We start from the raw sequence: 22008 nt of genomic DNA on the forward strand, positions 1-22008 counted from the left end.
GAGGTGACAGACCAGCACTTTGGCTTTATAGGCTAAACAGTCTTCACACCGCCCTCGGCAAACTGCGTTCAAGTGACCACTTCCAATGAAAAGACTATGTAAACGCACATTTTGAGATTCCACTTTCTAAAGTCTTGATATCACATGAAGCTTTGCAAGTTTTTATGACCATTTTTGTGCTCTACGTATGAAATGCTTGCCCATTGAATGTTGTCCACCAAACAAGGTCAAACTTTTTTTTTGTTTAATTTGTTTTAACTTGTCCTGTACAACAGCTGAGCAGACTTATGAGAGCTGAAATCCTCTTGTGTTGGACATATTTTACTGTTACAATAGAGGTTATGAAACATTTGACACACTAGGTGTATATTTAAATAAACCCCTTTTGTAATTTAGGCTAAACTTTATTGAACTTACTTATATCTGTAACAGTCTTTTGTAGGACCGGACGGAAAAGAAAAGAAGGGAAGAAGAGAGGAGGGGTAGGAGGGTAAATAAAGAGGAGGGGGGGGTAGAACTGTAAGGCAGCATAAGGCAATAAGTTGCTGGATGTTTAAAATCATTACAGTCAGGTTTAAAAGTAATCTAAATTCAAAAGGGGGCCGAGCCTGTCCACACACACACACCCAAATACCACAAACATACCTGTGGGCTCAAAAAATGCCCACATACAACACATGTCAACATGTACACCATACAGCTAATATTCACACACGTATACTTATGAATTCGGACCGACCCATGTGAAATATTTTATTCAATCACTCAAAATATTTGTTAAGAGGTGAGATAGCACCTGTGCTCGAGTGGATCTTTATGTTCTTCTAAAGTGGATGATGGAATGAATAAAGAAGGAAGGAGAGTGCCCAGTCATCCCCACACCCCCAGCCCCAAACAAGCAACCCACCGCCACCCAGCAGTTCTGGGCATCCCCCCACCTTGAACCCGGGCACGGGCCAGGGCCCCCAAGGGAGACCCTACGCTCAAGACAACCGCCCACCTAGCCCACGGTTAGTCCAGGTGAGAACAAGGCAGGGGCCAGCCACCATTGCCCAGGAGGATGACACCCCAGAGCGGTGGGGTCCACAAGAAGTGTTGTTACCATTTTTTGGAGAAGGCCAGCACTCGAGAACAAGGACCAGAACCCACACCACAGGGATACAGACACCCCCCGGTTCAGATGTGATGTGATCCTTGGCTCTTGGTCTTGCCAGAGAGCACAGGGATCCCTCTCCCCGCGTGGAGAGAGGGCCGCCGGGCCCACGAAGCCAGCACCTAAAGAACACGACCCCTGTCGCCAAAGGCCTGGTAACCCCTACCAGGGATGGGGTAGGGGACAGATGGTTCGATGTCCCACCGTCCTTGTATAATGTATGTGTGTGTGTTTGTAAGCATGAGTGTGTGCGTGCGTGGATGTGTGTTGGAAAGTATATTTTTGGGGGGTAAAGGGTGTGTGTATTAAGGGGGTGCAGTTAAAATTGGCAGGTAGGGCACTGACAGGACATCTCCTGACAACTCATAGTGATGTCCAATCACCCTCCTTACCAAGGGGCCTGAAATGTCTAAGGTGCAATTTAAAACCGAGATGGGGGGGGGGGGGGGGGGGGCGTTCACATATGACAACCAGGGGAGGGGGACCACTGCCAAGTTTTGCACCGCTTCAAAGTTTTGCACCGATCCACTTCCAACTGTAGGTGGCAGACATATGGTAGTACACAGCAGTCCAATGTCCCGGTGTGCAATAAAACAAGAGAGACTAAGGCTGTGGACATTCAGGATGAATTAAGTGAAGCTGTCCAATGGCTGCCATCCTAACCACATAAAACATGCTGTTTTAACTCTTCTATGTTCTTACAGTCACACTTTTATATTTTAAAATTGCTGCATAAAAAACATGGTAAACTAAGATATAAGGTTGGAAGTAGACAGGCTGTCAGTGGGTCTCATTTGTACTGCATGAAATTTGAATACCCAATTAAATTTGATCAGGAGTATCGTGTGGCTGAAAACTACGATTTTTTTTATATCAGAACACGTTAGGAGACCGCAGACAGTCATCAGTTTGTGCTGTATGGCAGCTTCTTCCTCAGAAGTTGACCATGACAAAGCAAATGAAGACAGAACTTTAGCATGCTCTGTTAAAAATGCACAATCATAGAGGGAAGTAGTTTGTTGTTTTGCAGAACATTAACATGTTTGTTAATCACTGAGTGTGAAACACAGCCGACATTGTTTCAAAGAACATGAACACACACGATGGTTGAGGAAGTGTCAGGGGTTCCTCCAGATCCTGGAAAAGTCCTGACTCCTGTTAAATGGAAGTTCTGAACAGACCTGAAGGAAAAGCCAGATCAAAGGTTTACATGCTGTTTCACGCACACACAACCCTGTCCTTTCCATGTGATTGGCTATGACATGTGACACCAGAAGCCCAGCAGACACTCCCACCCCCAGGTGCGGGAGCAGCAGATCAGGCTTCAGCTTTCAGCTCTCACGGCTTCACACGCCGGCGCTGGCTTGGACGAATCCAGAGCGTGTGATGACAGAGCAGTGTGTGGAGCAGCAGACATCGCAGGAGGACGTCCGGGGGAGCAACAGAGGAACCCTAAAGTCTGAGGAAAGAGACTACCAGTGAGTTCCTCTTCATTGGATCCAGATGCTTTAGAAGATGTTTTTCATCTTCTTGAGGGAGTTTATATAGTAATTGATCTCAGCTTCATCCTCAGAGGTTGCATCAAGCGTGTGGAAATGGTAACATGAGGTACTGTCAACTTTGTGAGCGCAGTCTTTGGGTTACTAAAGATGATGTGCACCAAAAACTACAGAATCAAGAGCTTAGAAATTTAGATTTTATATTTAAAAATAATCTGCATGACTTTTTTTTGATTAAAAACAAAAAAAAAAAATGATCTCAGCAGGAAGACAAATCAGAATGAAAATTCAATTGTGAATGGAATTCCAATATTGATCATTTAAACGTCTTTAAGTTTTAAACACAGGATCATGATCAACATGATCCCATGAACAAGCAGAGTAAAATATTTATTTACTGTCTTCTGGTTGGCTAGTGGAGAGGCTGAAAGCCACACCTCCAACCAATCAGATCTGTTTGTTGTTGCCAATTGACACTGATCTGGGAATGGATTCATGGAACTTGAAACACCGTTGAGTTGAAGGTGAACTTCTTTTTTTTATATTTCTCCTTTGCAGTTCCGACATTGAAAATACGACAGGACATTGTCACAGATGTGGGAGGATGGTTGACGAGGCTCTGCAGGCTGACCAGGACCACCTGGAGCTTCCAGGCAGGAAGAAACCTGTGCTGGTCAGGTAGAATAAATGTCCAATTTTGTCCAATTTTTCTTTGACAGCAATTAAAGGCTACTCTCAGGAACTCAGTGTCAAACACTGCAACAGTTCAAAGAAGGTTCAGATCTCTGAAGATCCACTCAGAATTCTAGGTTAGGTTGAGGTCTGGACTTCTGCATCATTGCAGATCCTTGTTTTCTCTTCAGTCCATTGTAGATCTGCTGGAGTGTTTGGACTACAGTATTCTGTTCAAGATCTTGAGCGGAACACATATAGACTCAAATGACAAAACTGTTGTAACAGAGGTGCTAACACTTTAGTCTACAATCTAAAAAGAAAAAGTTGATCCAACTTAAATGAATTACTTCAATTGGTAACATGTAATTGAATTCAGTTTATTCAACTTAATTTTCTGTCTATCCAACTTAATTGAAAATGTTTTTTTTCAATTTTGTTTATACAACTTAAATTGGGTTGGTCACCATCCTCTCCCAAACGCTAACTCATGGTGCAGAAAGAAATAAACATAACAGTTTAAAACAGAGTAAAACAGTTAGACAACAAAACACAAGGACAAAAACTCACACTTAAACCCCAATCTGCCCAGACAGGCAAAGAAAATGGTATCCCACAATTCCTTGCGCTGCCTTACGTTATGACGTCATGATGCATTGACAGCTTCACACCAAAGTTACACCAGCTTAATTGAATAAAGTTGATTGAAAGTAAAATAACTATGTCGGACAACTATGTGCTATTTTTAAGTTGACTGAACTAAAAAAAAAAAGATTTATTTTCACCAAACTAAATAATTTAATTTAATTTAATTTTAATTTCCCAACTACAGCCCAAATACTCTTTTTTAGAGTGCAGATCTTCTAAAACAAGCCCACAACCTCGTTCCTATGTTCTAAGTTGGCTCATGAGGTAAAGCAGCAAATGTGGACTAAAGGAACCCTATCAAGAATATTTGTCTAATTTAAATTTAAAGGAATTTATTTTATAATTCTGTAAGATACAAAACTTAAAATATAAAATACTTTGACTGTTATACAATTACTGAACAGGCCTGAATAGACTCCAAACTGCCACCGTAGCCAGAATGTAAATGGAGTAGCGGAACGGAGCAACAGTGAGACACAGAAACCTGTTGGTCTGATGAATGCAAGCTCAGTGGAGCAACTTTTAACGTGATACACGCTGCTTTGCTGACAATCTGCATGTCACAAACACTAATCAGCGCAGCTTATCAGCTGCCTTCTCCTCAGTAACCGTCTTGCAGCATGCCTCTGCCATCCCAAAGTAGCAGTAAAAAGTGTTGTATCCGACGTTGATACAGACGTTCAAAACTGGTCAGCCAAATATAAAGTGTGAATCAGTGAACTATCCCGACACAGACTCCAAAGCGCAGGAATTCCATTATTCTTTCTCCTGTTGCTTTGCCCTGCTCTCATACTGTAATTCCTGGTCAGTGACTGAGGAGATCTCTACTCATCTGGTTTTGTTTACAATTTCCGGTTAAATGTCTGTATACAGGCCAAGCACAAGGTTCAGGACTCAAGCGATTAATCAAACTCGGTACAGACCAACAGACTTTTCCAGTCTGAATACACCTTTTTTAATAAATATCCGAATTGAATTAAACACTCCCATAAAAAAATCTTTTTTTTTCTTGGGCTAGCATACTGTATGTACACTAAAAAGTCTGAGAATAAAGTGGCATAGTGACAACCCCCCACTGATTAGAGCAGGGGTATCAAACTCATTTTGGTTCGGGGGCCACATTCAACCCGTCTGATCCCAAGTGGGCCGGACCAGTAACATAAAAGCAAAAAACAGCTTCTTTTTTTTTACTCAGTTGGAAAAAATGCCTCAACCAACATGGTCGCCTAATCAGTTATTATTACACATTCATTCACAGAGGCCAATGGATCTCAAATAAAATGCATTTCACTTTAAAAAAATTGGTTTATTCAATTTCATACAGATTGAATATTTTACATCTGACACTGAAGTAATCCCGATAATAAACTCAAGAGGGGCTACGGAAAGAAATGAAACACCCTGCCTAAAATGTAAATGTGCAAATCAATAAAACATTAAACGAAATTAAACTTGCAAACATTTATGAACATAAGAATTTGAAGTTAACCTCCTTTCTCTCCTGAAACTTCACCCGGCCATTAATATCAGGATTCAGATCCTGAGCAGCAACACATTTACTGTCATTCAAGTGTGTAAAACACCACGAAATGTCCAAGAGTCTTTTCCTGGTTGCTGTCCGATATTTTGTGTCAACACCTGCCTACTTCCTGACCTTTAATGGAGCGCCATCAGTGACCAGACTGACATAACGTGACCAGTTCACTCCAAAATAGTCTGGCGCAGTAACAAGAGAGCTTACTATCAGCTGCTGTTGTGTACTTCAACTCAAGAAACTCCGCTTTGACGTCTCTTCAACACCTCTAATAAATATGCACAGCTGTATAGATTTGTGATGTCAGTGCTTTCATCAATAGTAACAAAAAATGAAATAAATGACTGGATTCCTTCATTTGGCATCCAAGTATCCTCAGAGGTATTGGATCTGCAATCGTAATCATTGACATGTTGACAGACCGCTATGTTTGCTCCAACTTGTTTGCAATAAGGTTTCTTTCACTGCTCCATCATTGACGTCACGGCTGCAGTAAATGCAGACGGTTGTTTTTCCGTCCAACTAATATTTGATAAATCTTCTCTTTTCTTAACTACAACTGGTGAAGCTTTTCTTTATACTGAGTCTCATAGTGGTGCTAAATGTTATATTCTTTGAGCACTGAGACTTATTGATAACATACCAAGCATGCAGGTTTGCATTCAGCTCCGTGAACAAATAAAACGCTTTTCATTTTTCGTGGAAAGCTCAGCACTCCACCTTAACCTTTTTTTCTTTTTGACAACATTTTGGTCATTATTGTGTCAATACTGATCATTCTTATAGCAATGTAACAGCGGTGAGGCTCGCAGGGAACCAAACTTCCTCTTACCCAGCCGCAGAGCTGTTTGGTTTTGCTTTTAGCAAGCTGTTTCACCTGTTTTGCTTTTCCTTTGCTCCCCCTAGTGGCGGAATTGCTCATTTCGGTTATTTCTTTAAAAAAATCATAACTCGCCACAGGAATGGACTAGAAACGTTTATAATTTTTACTCTTTATGTCTGGGCCAGATTGAATCATCTGGGGGGCCGGATACGGCCCGCGGGCCGCATGTTTGACACCCCTGGCTTAGAGCAAACAATGCAAGTTGCTTCAAAGAGATTTCTAGATAATATTTTTACTAAACTTAATTGGAGATCAAAATAATTGCAGTTGCACCAAATCATGCAGAGCCCTTAAAAGGACACAGGAGTATAAAAAATGATCTGATTTTTCGGGCTCACCACAACCTTTTTTTTTTACTGCTATGTCACTTTAGGGGCTCCGTAAAATCATGATCATGACCCTAAGATGTATTTCTTTGTTTACGGACAGACTGAAGAATTGATCAAAGTTTCAACATTTTCTCTAAAAAGTAAAGAAAATTTGCATTAGTGACTTTTGATTCACCTGCCTTTTTGTGTCATATTTTTATAAAGGATATTGAAGATATTTACATATTTTTAGGATTGATTTATTTCAACTTTCATGTGTCTATAGCCACGCTGTACTTAGATGTAATTCTAAAAACAATTGATTATAGACAATAAAAGCACATGAATATGTTTGGTACTTGCTTGACTGCACTAAAATGTTGTTTCCTCAGGTAGTCCTCTTCATTTGTTAGGTGTGAAAGCTCACCTGAGCTCTGAAGTAGGCCAAACTATAGTGCTCTGGATCAGTAGTTTTCAACCATTTTTCAGTCAAGATGCACTTTTTTCTTGATGACAATCACTAGGCACACCACCAACTGAAAATATATCAAAAAAAGAAACCATGGAGTGTGTATTAACATCATGCAGTCATTCTTATCAAAGTGTCTTGAACAGGAAGCAATAAAATAATAAAAGTTTATGATGATGTATCATATTTCTACCAACTCAGTTAAAAACCTGGTTCTGTTTGGATGATCGTAGAGTTTATGTTTTTTAGACCAATTAGTTGAAATTGAAGAATTTCCCATGACACACCCGACCATTTCTCATAGTACACTAGAGTACCAAAGTTTAAAGAACACTGGCTTAGAGAACGATGATCTATGTTCACTTGCAGATGAACTCTGGTGCAATTCACTTAAATGTGAAAGCAGACACATCAAAGAAATAAGGAGAGAAAAAAAAGAGACAATACTGCAAAACAAACAACAGCCCACAGTCCGTATCTGAAGACATAGATCATTGGAAGTTGAGGAGCAGTAAGTCCTCCATGAATGGTGAAGTGCTTGCATGGCAGCCAAAGATTCTGTTGGCTTTCTGATAATAACCTTTTTTTTTCTTTAAATCTCAGTCAGAGCTCATTTGATCCAATACTGCCACCACATGAGCAGTGCTAGGAACTTTGGGATTTTTTTTCTGGTAGTTTGATCCACTTCAGTCTTTAGTTCTCTCCTAAAACCAGACCTAATGAAGGGGGTCAGGATTTTACAGTATTATAAGTTAAGTCCTAAAGGAAGAGGAGAAGAAAACACAATTAACTACATTAACCGTGTCTGCTTTAATTTGCTGATAAAACACACAATGTTTTTTGAGCAAAAGATAAGAAAACAGCTTTAAAAAGTTTTCCTAAGAACTTAACCATGACTCGTGGAAAGTGAACCAGCCTTCAGAGAGTAGTTGAGAGGAACTCTCTCAACATAGCAGTGGTGTGGCATTTTTCTAAAGAAGACCTTCTCTGACTCTCAGGCTTTGTGACTTCTTTTCTGCTGGAAACTTGATCTTTAGTGATGTTTTTGCTTGAATTGTTTTTAAATGTTATGGTTTTAAAGTGACCTTTCCCGACTTTTCTGTTTTCAGGTCAAAAACTTTGGATAACTCGCTGCTGACGTCAGTCCAAACAGACGCAGACTCCAAGTTGGACAGAAAGAAGTCTCACTACAGCCAGGTGAGGCGTCACCTTTTACCGCTATCCCGTTTGACAATCCAGGGTCTGTTTGATGCAGTTCTGAAGATGAAAATGTACTTGAACTTCTTCATCATTGTGCTTCTTTCTTCTTCTCTGGTTCAGCTTTCAAAGAGCAACAGCCACTACCATAAAATATTTAAGGAGATCAGCAAAGACGAGCAGCTCAGACAGAGTGAGTCTTTACTGATCCAAACAAACCATTCCACCTTAAATACTGAATGAAGCTTCAGAGTTTGGTGCCACTAAGATGTTTTAGTTACTATCTGATGTTTCAGGAGCGAATCCCAGTTTGATCGACTGAACATGTTCGGAATGGTTCTCCATAATTTACTGCTTTTAAAAGTAGGGGGTTGGGTTACCTTTGGTGATGTAACCTGATGAAATTGACCTGTTTGTCAGGTTACACCTGCGCCCTGCAGAAGGACATCCTCTATCAGGGGCGGATGTTTGTCTCCGATAACTGGATTTGCTTTCACTCCAAAGTTTTTGGAAGAGACACCAAGGTAGGAGACACAATCCATCTTCCTCACACTCTGCTGCTGACCAGTGATAAATGCTGTGATGTCACGCGTCATGAGCCTCTTCTGATGATCTCTGACCTCGTTTAAGATCTGGAAATGATAATTCAGTAAGGAGAATGAGAAAAATTAAAGACTGACACAAAAGATGTGAATGAAATTATTCCACACTTGGCGGCCAATGACGTCCTGAATGCTGGTGGGATAGCCTCGGATCATAAATAAATAAACCCCCCCCCCACCATCGGTAATTCTGCCATGACTGTAGAGTGAGAGAGAAAAATGTGACTGTGATTGGCTGAGAAGAAAAGGCGGGGTATTTAGCAATTAGAGCGAAGGCTTAATTGATGAGTGGCGTGCAGAGTGAGTGATGTAAGAACCCAGGTTACCTGGAAGTGAGGTAGATCTTCCTCAGTGAAATCGAGCCAAAGATCCACAACGATCATTTAATGTCATGGAGCTAAACTTTCTGTTCCGTTTCAGTTGTGAATCCATTCATGTGGAGCTTTTCTGCATTCATAAAAGCTCAATATCACTCCAGGGCAGTCTGCAAGGATCCGCATTTGAATATGTGCAGATGTCCGCTCACTGTGCACAGAATTGTGCTTGGACTTTTAAAAATTACTTTTTTAACTAATGTAGTGTATTTCTTAAGAGTTTTAATGTTGTAAACAAGCAGCACCTAAACAAAAGTCAAGACAAAGCTGTCAATAAAATGATTAGTCTGTTCGCTCCAAATCGTTTGGAGTTCAAGATAATGAAATGAAGAGCATTTCTGCAGACATTTCTTCTTGCAAACATGTGTCTGGTCATTTCCTTTCTGATCAACAGAAACACGTTCAGAAACATTTTCAGAGTTTGGAAACTGTGCAGCTCATTGAAGTGTAATTCTGAGACTGATCTAGCCTTATATATAATCCTCACAGATGAGGTTCATCTGTTCCACCTCAGATCATCTTAGAGATGAATGTAAAAACAGCCCCACACTAACTTTAAACATGTGGGTAGAGAAGCCACATCTCCATTGGGTTAAATGACAGACTTGATTTTTTTTCTAAGTAGAAACATTTCATGCAGACAAAACCACTGTAAAGGCCGTGTCTCACAGCCACTATGCACATTTAACATATAAAAATTGGTCATACGTAAATACACGTGGAGAAAGTGAGAAAAGTTGGGGTCTTTACGTGTTGTGTCATGAATTAACCATGAATGAAACACATTAAAACCACAGAAGGCGCACACAAAAAAATCACGCAAAGAACAACAACGCAATTTTATTGTCATATGTGCACTGTTTCCACGTTATAAAAGTTATACATCAGTGGCACATGCGTGAAAAGTCTGTTAGACAAACGTTGAAGGGTCGGGGAAAGACAAATTTGCTCATGCTACTTGCAAAAATTACGTACAATAACATAAGATTTACATAATAATTGCTTAGAAACAATGTAAAATACGAATAAACTGCGTTATTCTCAACTGACCAAAACTTTTTAACGGCTCAAAATTGAATTCACATAAAGTGAATCCTGTCAGCTGAAACCCTCAACAGACACCTGCGCACATCGATGAACGCAAGAAAGACTTATGAATGACGTATATTACGCATGGATCACAAAAGATCCAAGTTTCATATGCGAAAAATGCGCAAAACGTATAGATTTTTGGCACAAACGGAACCTCATATAAGATGGGAGATAGGACAGAGAGAAGACTTTGTGTTCTCTGAAGTTAGTTGATTGGAATATAACTGTGGGTTTCAGGGCAGGTGTAGCTAAAGGGATGAAGGTGGAGTTCATTTTTCTGATATCTAAAGAGAATGAGACGTAAAGCAGAGTTCTATCTGTACAGCAGGTTTGATTAAAACGATTGTTAAGATAGAAGCTCTGACATGTTACGCTCTTCTGTCTAATATAAGGAGGATTTGGAACTTCCTGTGCCTTTTTCCACTTATTATTATCAAGGGAAAGTAAATCACTCGTGTCTTGTTCATTTAATTTCAACTCGCAGTTTCCAACCTTTGTTCTCCTTTTTAACCACAAGTTACCACACTGCACTTTCAACAGTTGCTCCTTACAGCAAGTGGCCATGTCAGGTTCCTGACAATTGCCTGTCCCAACCACAAGTTACCTATAGTTCTCAACAATCACCCGTACAAACCACAAGTTGCAATGCTAAGGGCTTTCTGTGATCACAAGATTATCTTCATGGATTACTAAAATAAAACTCAGGACACGTCTTTCTCTTTCTCACCATTTGGGAACCCTAATACTCACCAGCGCCTCACCCTGGTCTACACGTCAAACCTTCTTCAGCAAAAAGAATCCTTCAATTCCCAGTGCTTCTATTCAGAGACACTACTTTTTTTTAATCATCCCTAAGTGGTTTTCTGGTTTGTCCCTCTGGTTCACTAGACAGCAGCCTAGTTCTGACACTAGCGTCCCACAAAGAAGGACAGAAAACATCCCAACATTAAGCAAAAATCTGGAATCACCTCTGTGTTTTTACATCCCAGATTGCCATTCCAGTGACTTCCATCACGAACATCAAGAAGACCAAAACTGCCATCCTTCTGCCAAATGCTTTGGTGGTTGCTACCGCACACGACAGGGTGAGAGGCAGAGTTTAATTCCTAAAGAGCAGCTGTCTGTTTTTGTTGACTATTTTTCTCAATTGGTTCTTCTGCAGTACGTCTTTGTGTCCTTCCTGTCAAGAGACAACACCTACAAGTTTCTGATCTCCGCCTGTCTTCACCTGGAGGTCAGAAAGTCTTCCCACACAACCTTTCCTGTCCCTGACATCAGGCTGAGATCCTGAAAACAATCAAACATAAAAGAATCGTTTTTCTAATCCATAAAAAAAATTTCAGCTTTAATTTCAGAGGATCTTTTGGGGAACAAACTACTTGATGGTTTTTAATGATTTAAGGAATCATCTGAGATTGTTTTTTAGGTGAACTGAAACTGAGTGCTTAAAGACACAACATAACTATCGAAATTAAATGGTGGCAAAGGATGTATAGGAGCAACGTTTTCTGAGTAAAAGGATCAAAGTGCAACACAACACCCATTGTTTTAAAGAGTTATTGCAACCAAAATTTGAAGATGTTTCTTAGACTCGTGCCTGAAAACTGTTTTTTTTTATGTGCACAGAAGAGTCCGTGCAGCAGCCCCATCCCATCCTCAGTTGATCACAGCTTCACAAGCCAGAGGTCGCCGCTGTCGCCTCGTTTTCCTCTGGTGGGTCCATGAATGACAGACAACTGGGTGGTGGGGGGGGGTCAAATCGCTGACAGGTCAACATGGGTCCATAGGACTCATTTTTGGTCTCTTCGTTTGCCTTGCCCCTCCCAAACCCCCACCAAGGACGATTTGCTGCAGTTTGATGGATAACTGGGCATGACTTTGTTGTTGTCTTCAGTTATCCATGGAAAGTTTTTGTAGTGGTCTGAAAGGTTAACCAGGTTCCTCTCTGACACAAGCAAAACGAATTATCTTAACTAAATGCAACATGATGACATGCAGCTGCACATGACCCTGTATCCCGACACAGATCTACATCCGTTACCGGACGCTCAGAAACGTCTTCCTGAGTCAGAACAGAGATATTCTGCTCAGGTCCAGCTCAGTGGATTCTTGTTGATTCTTCTGGAGGTCAAACTGAGGCCAAACTGCAGGTTAAGAATGTCAGAAACATCCATTTGACTTTGGACTCTGACCAAAAGCCTCAGCAAAAATAACAACATCAACATACCATCCAGGACACAAGTTCCCAGGAGGATTTGGTCCAGCTGAAGCTGCAATCAGAAATGCTGGTCAGAGTAAAACTTCCAAACAACTTTGTGATTACAACAGCAAAACTTAATTTAAAATCAATCTTCTGCTTAAACTGAAACCAGAGGATGTAAACTCTTCTGTATCCTGTTTGGAATGTAGTTTTACACATGACACGAACATGTGTTTCTCGTCTATCAAACATTACGGTCAAACTTTTAAATGTATCTATAGTAGATGCCCAGTCTAGATGTTTCGTTAACATGTTTGAAGAGTTTCTGTCAAAAAAAAATAAAGAAAAAACTGATTAGAGAACAAAGTACATTGAAGATAATGGACTTCTTGCAGAGTGACCGAGTTGGAGGAAGGAGGCAGAGGAGTCCGGAGTCCGAGGAGAGCAGCAGTTCCGACTCTCAGAATCTAGAATACGACAAGATGGCAGGTAACCACCGAAAACCAACATATAGTGCAAACATCCAAAGCCTTTTCCAGTTGAAGTGGTAAACATGGATGAGTGGGCCTCTCTGCTGTGCATGGACAGTCTCCTAGAGTTAGAAAAATGGCTGACATGCTGTTGCATGGCTGTAACATGCTCCAGGCAGCCACCCACCTAGCCCACGGGAGGTCCTGGAGAGAACAAGGCAGGGGCCGCCCCCTCCTGCCCGGGAGGAGAATGGCCAAGAGAAGTGTGGGTCCTCAAGGAGTGTTGTGAAAATGACCCCAGGTTCACCCACTGTAGGAGTTTTGGAGAAGGCTGTTGCTCAAGGGCAAGGGCCAGAACCGGCACCACAGGGACACGCACACCCCCAGGCTCAGATGCCGTTGCCGAGGGTCTGGTTCCCACCGGCAGGGATGGGGTAGAGGTGTAGTAAAGGGTGCAGTTAAAATTGGCAGGTAGGGCACTGAGAGGACATCTGCTCCTTGCTGGCAGTGATGGCCAAGCACCAAGGGTCCCACATGTCTAACTGCACCGTAGTTGCTCCCATGCAGCAACCATGGGAGGGGGGCCACTGCCAAGTAGTTCCTCCCCCCGTTTTTGACCATTTTTAGCACATTGCTAAAATTTGGCAAAATACACTTTTCAGTGTGCCTTTCCTTTTTCAGGCTTCATTTTTGAATTTTGAAATCCTATGAGCGACTTCAAAGATTATCTGTCCTGTCTTTATTTGTTTATGCTGTTGACAAAGTGTCGACTGTTAGACTTTCTTTTTCCAGTAGATGTTTGGTCCAGGGGGGCTTCAAGTTCAGTCTATTTTGGATTTAAGTGATGCTTTTAGAGAACCTCTCTAAAAGATGGTTTTGTGCTTCTTTAAAAGTTAAACATTCCAACAGCTTCATTTATGCTAAGAAACTACTCCTGGACAATTTGCCAAAATTGTTGAATAAGATATTCTTTTTAGCCATATTGTTGTGTTCAGTCAGAAAATGTATTACTGTACCATTTCAACAAGTTTGAATATGCAAATTGGCATCATTTTGTTTTATTCAGTGCAGCAATTAAAATCCACTGCTTTACACAAACCTTTATTGGCACACATCAAAACATTTTCATTTTTCCGCTATAAAAGAATATATACGCAGTTCATCAGTATTTATTACAACAAATAGATTGCAGCAGAGAACAAATGAGTTTAAAGGCTTACAGCAAAGTTAAATTGTGTTTTGAGTAACTTCTTATCTCTTCTTTTCGTCAGAGTTCACTGTTCCTCCATTTCTGAATGTTCTGAGCCACGCTGAAAACACATCAGCTGCAGAGCAGCACAAAGCCAAGAAGCAGCATCTGAACCAGCAGAGCACAGATGTCAAGCAGCACAGCCCCAATGGCACCGGTCAGAGACTCTTTCAAATCACAAAATGCTGATGTTTGTTTGTTTTTTCCCTCATGACTTGCTTTGACCTGTTTGCCTTAGAAAGATTGAATCCTTTCCTCAAATTCATGAGTTTAAAACACATCAGTGTTGTGTTTATTACCTTTGAATTTCTACGTTTGCCGTTGTACAGCCAAATAATCAACAAAACTGGCTATGGATACCAACTCAGAAATGGGCCAACATCAGTCACCTCCTCTACATGGATGACATCAAGCTATATGCTAACAGCTAAATACCTCCAACGAGTAAGTCAAGTCCTGAGAAGCCAGCTCAATGGCAAAAATAAAACCCGGGCAATAAACAGCTACGCACTGCCAGTTATCAGATACTCTGCAGGAATAATAAGATGGCCAAAGGAAGAGATACAGACCACGGATGTTAAGACACGAAAGCTCCTCACCATGCATGGAGGGTTCCATCCCAAATCCAGCACCCCGAGACTATATGGTAGCCACAAGGAAGAAGGCCGAGGACCAGTGAGTATGGAAGCCACTATCCAGGATGAAACATCCAAGATGCATGAATACATCAAGCTCAAGGCCCCAACTGACAGCATGCTCAGTGAATGTCTCAGGCAATGGAGAGCAGAGGATACAGTGCTGGAGGACAGATCTTCATGGGAGGACAAACCCCTGCATACGATGTACCACCGGACCATAACTGAAGTGGCTGATATCAAGAAGTCCTACCAATGGCTAGAAAGGGCTGGCCTACAGGACAGCACTGAAGCGCTCATCCTGGCAGCTCAGGAACAAGCCCTGAGCACCAGAGCAATAGAGGCTCAGATCTACCACACCAGACAAGACCCAAGGTGTAGATCTACCACACCAGAAAAGACCCAAGGTGTAGGCTGTGCAAAGAGGCGCCTGAAACAATCCAGCACATAACTGCAGGGTGTAAGATGCTGGCAGGGAAAGCATGCATGGAGCGCCACAATCAAGTGGCTGGAATAATATACAGGAACATGTGTGCAGAATATGAACTGGAAACCCCAAGACCAAAATGGGAAACACCTCCGAAGGTGGTAGAGAATGAGAGGGCAAAGATCCTGTGGGACTTCCAGATCCAGACTGATAGGATGGTAATGGCGAACCAACCAGACATTGTAGTGGTGGATAAAGAACAGAGGAAAGCCGTTGTGGTGGATGTGGCAGTGCCAAGCGATGGGAACATCAGGAAGAAGGAACATGAGAAACTGGAGGAAGAACTGGAGAAAGCCTGGAAAGTGAAGGTGACAGTGGTGCCTGTGGTAATTGGAGCACTCGGGGCAGTAACCCTCAAGCTGGAGGAGTGGCTACAACAGATACCTGGAAAGACCTCAGACCTCTCAGTCCAGAAAAGCGCAGTGCTAAGAACAGCTAAGATACTGCGTAGGACCCTCAAGCTCCCAGGCCTCTGGTAGAGGACATAAATAAATATATATATATATATATAGAGAGAGAGAGAGAGATATTGTTGTGGACTTCCAAACTGGACTGATCTAAGGACATCTGGTGAACCTGTGCTTTGAGTTTAGAACATGATTAGTTGGTGAAACTCAGTTTAAAACATTTGTGTTCCACAGAATTCTTCCACATCATTCTGAAATTCTGCTTTTGTGGGTTCCTTGATCTGGAAACCCCATTTATATAAAATAAACAAAACTACTTGATATTATTAAACAGTGGCCCCTGAATCTATATTCTATAAAAGTTGAATTTGTTGAATAGACTCATGGAAATAAAAACACTTTTCCACTTTCCCATGATATTCTAATTTGCAGTTTTGTCCTAGTTTCTCTTTCCTACTTGTTTTTTTACCTTTATATTTTTTTCGGGTCAAAATTGACCCAATTTCACACTTGAAAATGGGTCAATTTTGACCCGAACACAATACCTCAGACTCCAGGCCTTTCAGGAGCTTAAGACTGCCTCTTTAGTAGCAGTGACACTAACCTTTTTCCAGCTTTGTTTGGGTTTAAAACAGGAGAAGTTTAACTTTTTTGTATTTCCTTTTAGGCTCAGAGGTCAGCATTGACAACAGCCTCCTGAAACCAGTTTCTCTCAACAATCTGCTGATTATCTACATTTTCCTGTAAGGCTCCTTCAGTCCTGCGTGTTTTTTTTTGAATGATGCGGTCTCACGGATCTGACCTGTCCATGCCCTTCATCAGAGTCTGCATCTTGGTCCTGTCCTCGTGTTACCTGACGTTCAGAATCGTGTCGCTGGAGCAAAGGCTATCGTCGCTCAGCTTAGTGCCCGACTTGAGGCTTCATGAGTAAGTATGTCTGGAGGTTACTCTTATTTTAGTAAACTTTTCTAAGCCATCCTGTGTTTTTACGCATAAACTTACACGCTGCTTTGTGTCTGCTTCTCAGAAACAGCATTCTCTCGAGGAGTGCTGAGGTAAACACTGAGCTCTTCTCTGAACTACTGACCGTCAACCTGCTGAAGCTGGAGAAGGTGGGTTGCTCCCGTCTGACTCATGTTAAAACAGACAGAACACCCAGAGTGTCGCCCTCCCCATCGATGCCTGCTGACAATTCTTTTCCTTTTTTTGTGCCAATTCCTAAGTTTTAAATGTAAACATTACAGATGTTAACCTCTTTGAGATGTTTTCACCAAAACAACTTCAGATTTACTTTAGATCTTTTTAGGAGCTAGTAATGACTGAGTCAAATATGTTCTTATTTAGATCATTGTTTTTAAAAAAGCTGTAACTGTATTTCTTTCATCTTAATGAGCAGAATGAACATTGAGGCTTCACAGAGAGTGAAGGTTAACTTGAGCTTTCTTGGAATTAATGAAACATTTATGGTTGGTGATCTGATCAGTGGAGGTGTCACCTGTAGGGCTCTGCATCATTTAGCAGTAGCGTTTCAGTCAGGTCGTGTCAACAGCAGAAGCTAGATTTGGTCTTGCTTGAAAGAAACGCATCTTCAGCTTAGTCTCTCAATTTCCTCTTTCCTGCCAATCCACCGCCTCACCATCATAAACGAGCATCTACAGTTGATGCAAATGCTGCAGCATGTTCCATATTTTATCGGCCAAACATGGACGCGTCACACTACAGTTCAGAGATCAGCACCAGTTTCCCGTTGCTCCATTAGATTTTAACCTCTAAAGATCGTCTATATCACAGGTGTCAGGTGTCAAACTCCAGGCCTGGAGGGCCGTCGTCCTACATGTTTTCCAACTAATCTGCCGTTGTCTCTTCTCATTGGCAAAAACACCTGATCCAGGTAATCAGCCTCAAGTTGCGACAAACACCTGCAAGATGCCTGCCATTGAACCCTAGATTTGGGAGGGTAGACACTGCAGGTTTTTTGTTGTCCGGGCCCATGGAGGGTCATAGAGAAGAAAGACAGTTCCCTCAAGGAATGTCATGAAAATGGAACGTCCCATTATCGTGCGTGTGGTAAAAATATCTTAAAGTATTCCTAAGGCAAATGGGAGTTGCACACACTTACGACGTACGGGGGATTCTTTCGTATACTTATGCCACATTCTAGTCATTGGTAAGGTGTGAGTACTGGTCCCTTACCGACCATGCGCATGTGCACACACACACGGGATGTCCACGTGATACGTAAGTGCCCGAAGGATGTCCATAGGTGTCCACACAAACCACACTGGAACTGTCCAATTCACCAAATTTCTGACAGTCAGGCTGCTCATAATTCATCTTTCACTCATCATTTGAACAGTACTTACTGGCCTCTTGTGCATTTTCGCTCTACGGGCTCACCGAGCTGTCGTGACAAGTATTTTTTCTGCAGGCCACCTACGTGCCCCGAACGAATTTGCCCATTTTTTTTACCAACAGACACCCTATATCCACCCATAAGGGCAGTTGTGACTAAGGCTGGCTCAATAGCACCTTCCTAACTGAACTCCCTCATCCAGGCCCACATACCCCCTTCCTGAAGCATCCAGTGGCCCAATCAACCTTTCTGCTGTGTGATCAACCACAGCGGACTGGACTGTCTAACCCTACAGCCACTCCCATAAATCCCATCAGCCTCTTGAAATGTCCTTTGGCTGTGAGGTTTTCATTCTAATGTGACAAAGTTCCTGCTCACATTGAAATGTAAGGCTCAATGCTCGAATTTTCCAAATCAGTTCAGGCATGAGGATGAATGTCACTCTTTAACTTCCCCATGTAAAAGGTGGCAGCGAGCACTCTTTACTCTGCTTCACCATCCACCAGCAACTAAACAACAGAAACAGGTGAATAGAAAAAATAGATCTCACAGAACTAAAAGTGGGTTTTACATTCTAGGACAAAAGTGTTTGTTTTAACTCATTTATGTCTATTTAATGTATTTTATCAACATTCTTTTGTTCTAGTTTTACATTATTTTGATCACAATTCCTGATTTTAGATTTTTATTTGGGATTTCACTTAAAAGTGCTTTTTCTCTGTAAAGTACGTTGAATTGATTTCCAGACCAACATACCAGTCTTTCCCCGTCTGAGCTGTCTCTAGCCGTTAACATGTGTGTTGGGATGTTAGTCAATTATCATCAGGGCTTTAGAGAACTTCGGCTTTGCACTTTTTGGGGCTCACTTTAGAACAATCAGAGAAGTCATATATATGGTCAAATATACAATCCAGCCTTTGGGGTCAAACGTGCTCCGGCCTTTTAAGGATTGTTGTGAACTTCAGCTACAAGTGTCAATCTAAATAACTAAATGACTGTTTGATTTTTAGGTGCAGAAGAACCTCCAGAGGCTGCTGGAGGAAGCTGTCTGAAGCTCCTACATAGAGAGGACTGATCCTGTAAATATTGAATTCACTTTTAGCCCTTGTTACAGACAGGGCTGGACTCTGGCGCATAAGGGGAAGATCACATGGCTGCCTGGACTTCACTTTTAGACCTGCTTCGAACGCTGTGGAGCAGCGTTCCAATGCAGCATCCCAATCCTTAAATCTATCCATCCATTCCTCCCGAATGTCAAACAGGGAAGTCTGCGGTTTTACTGATCAATCTGTAGATTCAAACCACAAACCCAGCATGGACACCTCACCAACTCACCAGCACAGCCAGTAAAACCTTGCTGATCATCACAATAATCATGAATGTTTGTGGTCCAAAATTGCTGCACATGAAATCTACTGATGGCTCTCAGTCTCCTCAAGATGTACAGATGACACGCATGGTTGGGGTCTAATCTGGGCTACTTTTGGCACATTTCTGGTTCAGTAACAGAGCTGTGATATGTGGACCACATGAGCCGGATGCCTCCTAGACGCCTTCCTGGAGAGGTGTTCTGGGTATGTCCCACTGGGCGGAGGCCTTGGGAAAGACCAAGGACACGCTGAAGAGACTAGTAGGTGGAGGAAGTGGACAAGAAGAGGGAAGTCTGGGCATCGTTGCTTAAACTGCTGCCCCCCCATGACCTGGTCCTGGATGAGCGGAAGAAGAGGAAGTTGATGGATATGACTTGATTTGACATGATTTGGCCAGGTGTTAGACATGTTGCATGGAAACCCCCCAAAAAATACATGGTCGGTGGATACATGGTGGAATTTTGACAGCAGCCTCAAGGCTTTTACTCCGCCTTCTCCTCACAAGCCGAAACCTTGCTTCATAGGTAAATTGGTGACTCTGAAGTGTCCCTTATGTGTGAATGTGTATGTGTGCAGTCCTGCACTGGACTGGTGCCTTGTCCAGGGTGTACGCCGCCTTTGCCCTACGGTGGCTGGGATAGGCTCCAGCAACCATGTGACTCGGAAAGGGATTCAGTGGGTTGGATGGATGGATGGATGGATGGATGGATGCATGGATGGATGGATGGATGGATGGATGATCTGTGATAAAGTGAATGAATCTATTGTCCATCTCTTTTTATTTCTTACTTTTTAGGTTTTCAAATCTACAACTATGTTAAAATAAGGGAGAAGAAAAATGTTGGTCTTTTGGTTCCCACGTGGCTACATTCTAGAACTTTTCATTTTGTGGTTCTGCTAAAACATTTCTCCAACTCAAAAAGAAGCAGAGCTCTGAGTTTGGTCAGAATGATGTAATAGGCTGAGAAAGTTTGGTGATCTCCCTGTTTTCAGTTTAGCTGTATTGGCTTTCTTTTCTTTAGTCATGCTATATGAAGTTCTGTTTTGTTTTCCCCATCACAGCACATCTGGTTTTGTGTTTCATCTCTATGGACTTCAGTTGTCCTCTGCCTCATCATTTTCCTGCTTTTCGTTTATCGTGCTTCAAGTTTTGCTTTAGTTATGTTGACGTTTTCTTTTAAGTTACAAATCTAAGTCTCCTCTGTCCTCATTGAGGACTAAATGTGAAAAAGAAAAAAAGCAAATTCAAAGTGGAAGGTTATCTTTAAAAAAAAAAAAAAAAACAAGAGTTAGTGAGAAATTTATTAAATTAATAGCTGGATGATGACTTTAAAAATGAATGAATAAACTTTAAAAATGATATGGACCAGACCGTGTTCTTTCTGTTTTTTCAGCAGAGTGTAAAGTAACATAGGAAGTAAGAACAGAGAAACTGAAGAATGGAAAGATGTGATGTTAATTTGTAAAATGAGCTTATATAAATAAAGTTTTATTTTTGCTGTAAGGTGAGTCTTTTGTGTTTTCTCTTTTCTTCTCTGACAAAGTTAAATGTGAGCCTAGTATTCTTTTATTCTGAGTGATATGAAGGGAAAACAAAGTTAACAAACTTCTTTGTGATGTCCTTAAAGCACTCTGTTGTCCCTGTGCATTACAGTTTATATAATATAAAATAAATGACTTGAAAATGGGGAAAATTACGTCCATGCTCAGAATAATATGCGTGTCAAAAAGTGTCACACAACCTTTAAGCTGACATGTTTATAAAAAATGTAGGTTGATATAACCACCACCCCCACTTTTTGTTTTACAATGATTGCTGAGCACATGCTTTCCTTGGCCAGAGGCTGCCCAATGTAAACATCAGGTTAAATTTCAGGCTGTTCTGAGAGGAAGAAGCTCTCAGTGAAATGACATGAACTCAATAAAATCTAATCTGTCTTTTCCCTGAACGTTTGCAGTGTCATTTTATGACCACTTTGGGGCCAAAGCACATCCTCTTTTCTTAAAGTGTTGGCTGTGGGCAGAAAGATAACAAGGAGGATTCCTGTTTAGAGTGAAAGCATCCGAAGGTGGTCAATCCACCAAACCTGGGTTGTGCTGCTTTCCAGCCTCTGTCCTAAAACCTGCTGACCTCGCTGGTCTCTGGCTGGCTGATGATTTGCCTCTGCAGGGGGAGAAGGAGTTTGTTCTAATGACTAGAGAAACTTTAACCCAGGATGACCATGGAGGGATCTTTCTGCTGTGCTCATAAAAAGCTTATAAGAAGAAACCTTTCTAAGCTAAGTAAACTTCTTTTTTAGATTTTGAAGTGACACGATGACTCATCATAAATCGTAAAAAAAAAACATTTACCGAGACCCAATTAGGTAGTGAACAAGAACGAGAGATAAGGACAGAGCTAGTTTC

At 41.6% G+C, this 22008-nt stretch overlaps 2 protein-coding genes across 3 annotated transcripts; both read left to right on the plus strand.

Moving 5' to 3' along the window:
• Nucleotides 1–2385: 2385 nt before the first annotated feature.
• Nucleotides 2386–21106, plus strand: gramd2b (GRAM domain containing 2B). Of its 2 annotated transcripts, XM_020706286.3 has the most exons (15): nt 2468–2631; nt 2727–2761; nt 3211–3330; nt 8276–8363; nt 8487–8556; nt 8784–8887; nt 11421–11516; nt 11594–11665; nt 12058–12144; nt 13027–13120; nt 14373–14507; nt 16547–16622; nt 16702–16806; nt 16907–16991; nt 19243–21106. In XM_020706286.3, exons 2-15 carry the CDS (start codon nt 2757–2759, stop codon nt 19282–19284), a joined length of 1179 nt encoding a protein of 392 aa, XP_020561945.1. In that variant the 5' UTR covers nt 2468–2631; nt 2727–2756; the 3' UTR covers nt 19285–21106. The 2 variants fall into 2 exon arrangements, with proteins under 2 accessions (XP_011477973.2, XP_020561945.1); XM_011479671.4 differs by lacking the exon at nt 2727–2761 and having other exon boundaries at nt 2386–2631.
• On the plus strand, nt 14514–16042 carry LOC144994388 (uncharacterized). The gene is made up of 2 exons (XM_078952149.1): nt 14514–15360; nt 15393–16042. Exons 1-2 carry the CDS (start codon nt 14561–14563, stop codon nt 15949–15951), a joined length of 1359 nt encoding a protein of 452 aa, XP_078808275.1. The 5' UTR covers nt 14514–14560; the 3' UTR covers nt 15952–16042.
• Nucleotides 21107–22008: the final 902 nt, after the last annotated feature.

The sequence above is a fragment of the Oryzias latipes genome, chromosome 9 (genome assembly GCF_053564925.1).
Source record: "Oryzias latipes strain Hd-rR chromosome 9, Olatipes_Hd-rR_3.1".
NCBI classification, from domain to species: domain Eukaryota; kingdom Metazoa; phylum Chordata; class Actinopteri; order Beloniformes; family Adrianichthyidae; genus Oryzias; species Oryzias latipes.

Excerpts from the sequence above, each read along its gene's own strand:
- gramd2b (XM_011479671.4), top strand. The coding sequence starts at position 2,411 with ATGACATGTGACACCAGAAGCCCAGCAGACACTCCCACCCCCAGGTGC. Across the intron at positions 12,145-13,026 it reads TGTCGCCTCGTTTTCCTCTG|AGTGACCGAGTTGGAGGAAG; the intron begins GTGGGTCCATGA and ends GACTTCTTGCAG. Across the intron at positions 16,992-19,242 it reads ACCTGCTGAAGCTGGAGAAG|GTGCAGAAGAACCTCCAGAG; the intron begins GTGGGTTGCTCC and ends TTTGATTTTTAG.
- LOC144994388 (XM_078952149.1), top strand. The coding sequence starts at position 14,561 with ATGACTTGCTTTGACCTGTTTGCCTTAGAAAGATTGAATCCTTTCCTC. Across the intron at positions 15,361-15,392 it reads CACACCAGACAAGACCCAAG|GTGTAGGCTGTGCAAAGAGG; the intron begins GTGTAGATCTAC and ends AAAAGACCCAAG.